Source organism: Lissotriton vulgaris, chromosome 11 (assembly GCF_964263255.1).
Source record: "Lissotriton vulgaris chromosome 11, aLisVul1.2, whole genome shotgun sequence".
Classification (NCBI taxonomy): domain Eukaryota; kingdom Metazoa; phylum Chordata; class Amphibia; order Caudata; family Salamandridae; genus Lissotriton; species Lissotriton vulgaris.
The window spans coordinates 584674800-584676984 of NC_141699.1; the positions used below are offsets into that span (position 1 = coordinate 584674800).

The window sequence follows — 2185 nt, forward strand, 5'->3', positions numbered from 1 at the left end:
CAAATTAAGAAACACTAGGGGCTGATCTAGGATGAAATGAATTAAATGCTTTTGTCTTTTTTTAATAATAATTTTAATTTTTAACATTGTAAAGTTCAGAAATATAATGTAATTTGATGATTGTTGATTTGTACTATGTATTTTTATGATGGTTTTTAATAATCAAAAGAAAGATTTACTGAACTGAACTGACAAATCTAACAGTGAGTATTATTCTCATAAACACAAGTCTGTGCTTGTATTTTGTTATATGAAGTTAAGCATTTTTAAATCCATGTCATCAAGTATGGGAGCGTAGTATTCTGGGATGCTCAACTGATGGGATTGGCTTGGCTAACCCTCTTTAAAGCGACTGCCTTAACTGCGGTATGACTTGATGAGATTGTGATGTGTATCTTAGGCTGTAGCGTGCATTGTCCCCTTAGCTTATCTACATTTTCTAACTACTTTCTTCTCTCCATCGGTCTCTTCATATTGCATCCCTCACCTCTCTGTTTCAATTCAATAAAAAGTAATGTGAGGAGAGGAAATCTCATTATAAAAATGAAGAGAAAAAGGAGATAAGGAAATGTGCCTCATGGCAGTCATTGTGTTTAAGATCAAACACTGATGTGGGCCATGATTTACTGAGTGTGTCTTTTCATCCAACAGTGGTTGCAATGCTTTGTAGTAAAAGACACATAAAGTTGTTTTCTTAGCTTAGCTATATGCCACGTAAAAAGCTTGCTAGTCCACATCAGCCAAGCACGCCAAGCTCCCTTCTGCTCCTATACCCCCGACAACTTGACACCTGCATCAACCAAGCACACACAGTTCCCACCTGCACATAACCCCCAGCAGAGCTCTCAAGGTTTGCAGGTCCTTCTAAGTAGCATGTCTTGTCCATGGGATTATAATTGCATTATGGGAAATTTAGTCATCTTTATCCCATCATAAACTAAAGACTACTTACCCCAGACTACAAAGCAAAAATATTGACTCATTGCAACGCACACTCGTTCACCTGGGAGACACGAGAACTTTGCCACAGCAAGTTAACGTCTGCAGTTCCCTCCCTCCTGCCCACAATCACTCTTAGACACAGATAGCTACCTGCTGCAGATATGTCCTAAATTTGAAGGTGGATTCACAGCACCCTTCTGCATCTATTTCCTCGACATCTCAGCACCTACAAGTCAGGGGTGTAACACGGGCCCCTGCAGCCAACCCAACCCTTCAGTGGCCGCCAAACTCATGGAAGGGGTCAGTTCCGGCCAAGGCCAATAAATATCTGTGAGATATGGGAGACTCAGGTGGACTTCTGCTCGTGGACCGCCACCATGGTTTTCAAGCGTTATGTACAGATTGGCCGGGTTGCCTTCATCTCCTTCGGCCCACATGCGGGGAAGCTGGTTGCAATTGTTGACGTAATTGACCAAAACAGGGCACTGGTGGATGGCCCTTGCAGTGGCGTCAAAAGGCAGGCTATGCCCTTCAAGTGCATGCAGCTTACTGACTTTGTGCTCAAGTTCCCCCACAGCGCTCGTCAGAAGTTTGTAAGACGTGCCTGGGAGAAAGAAAATGTAAATGAAAAATGGTCTCAAACAAGATGGGCAAAGAAGATCGATGCCAGAGATAAGAAAGCCAAGATGACAGATTTTGACCGCTATCGCGTCATGAAGGCCAAGAGGATGAGGAACAAAATCATCAAGGCTGAAGTAAAGAAACTCCAAAAGGAAGCTTCCAAAAAGCCAGAGTAAATTGATTTGTTCATTAAAGAGGTGCCCTTCTACGCATTCTAGGGGGGGGGGGGGCGACTTCCTTGAATGTGACACCACTTCTACAAGCCTCAGCATTCTGCTGCAGCAGCCCAGTACACACAGTTCCCTCTTTCTACAGACAGAGGTAAAACATGTCCAGTGTCAGAGGGTCCACGCTTTTACCCTTTTGGGGGTTCCACTTTCTTAGTCATGAAGCCCAGGGAGAGGATGTGGCCTAATGGGTAGAATGTAGATCTGGAAGCTGGGAAACAGGGTTCGGGTCTCGCCAGGGATGTTCAACATTCTGTGATTCTGGGCACATCACTGAATCTCCCCGCGCCTAACACAATGACTGTGTACTTGTGAAACGCAACTGGTGATCATGTAAAGCGTTCTGATACCTTCGGGACGTCTTCATTGTATATAAAACTAAAAAAAACTATTTG

General features: G+C 43.6%; 1 protein-coding gene across 1 annotated transcript; it reads left to right on the forward strand.

Annotated features, from left to right (window-relative positions):
- The first annotated feature begins 1304 nt into the window (after positions 1-1304).
- On the forward strand, positions 1305-1754 carry LOC147683170 (large ribosomal subunit protein eL14-like). Its single transcript, XM_086943662.1, has one exon. The coding sequence runs from the start codon at positions 1320-1322 to the stop codon at positions 1737-1739; it is 420 nt and encodes a 139-aa protein (XP_086799788.1). The 5' UTR covers positions 1305-1319; the 3' UTR covers positions 1740-1754.
- The last annotated feature ends 431 nt before the right edge of the window (positions 1755-2185 follow it).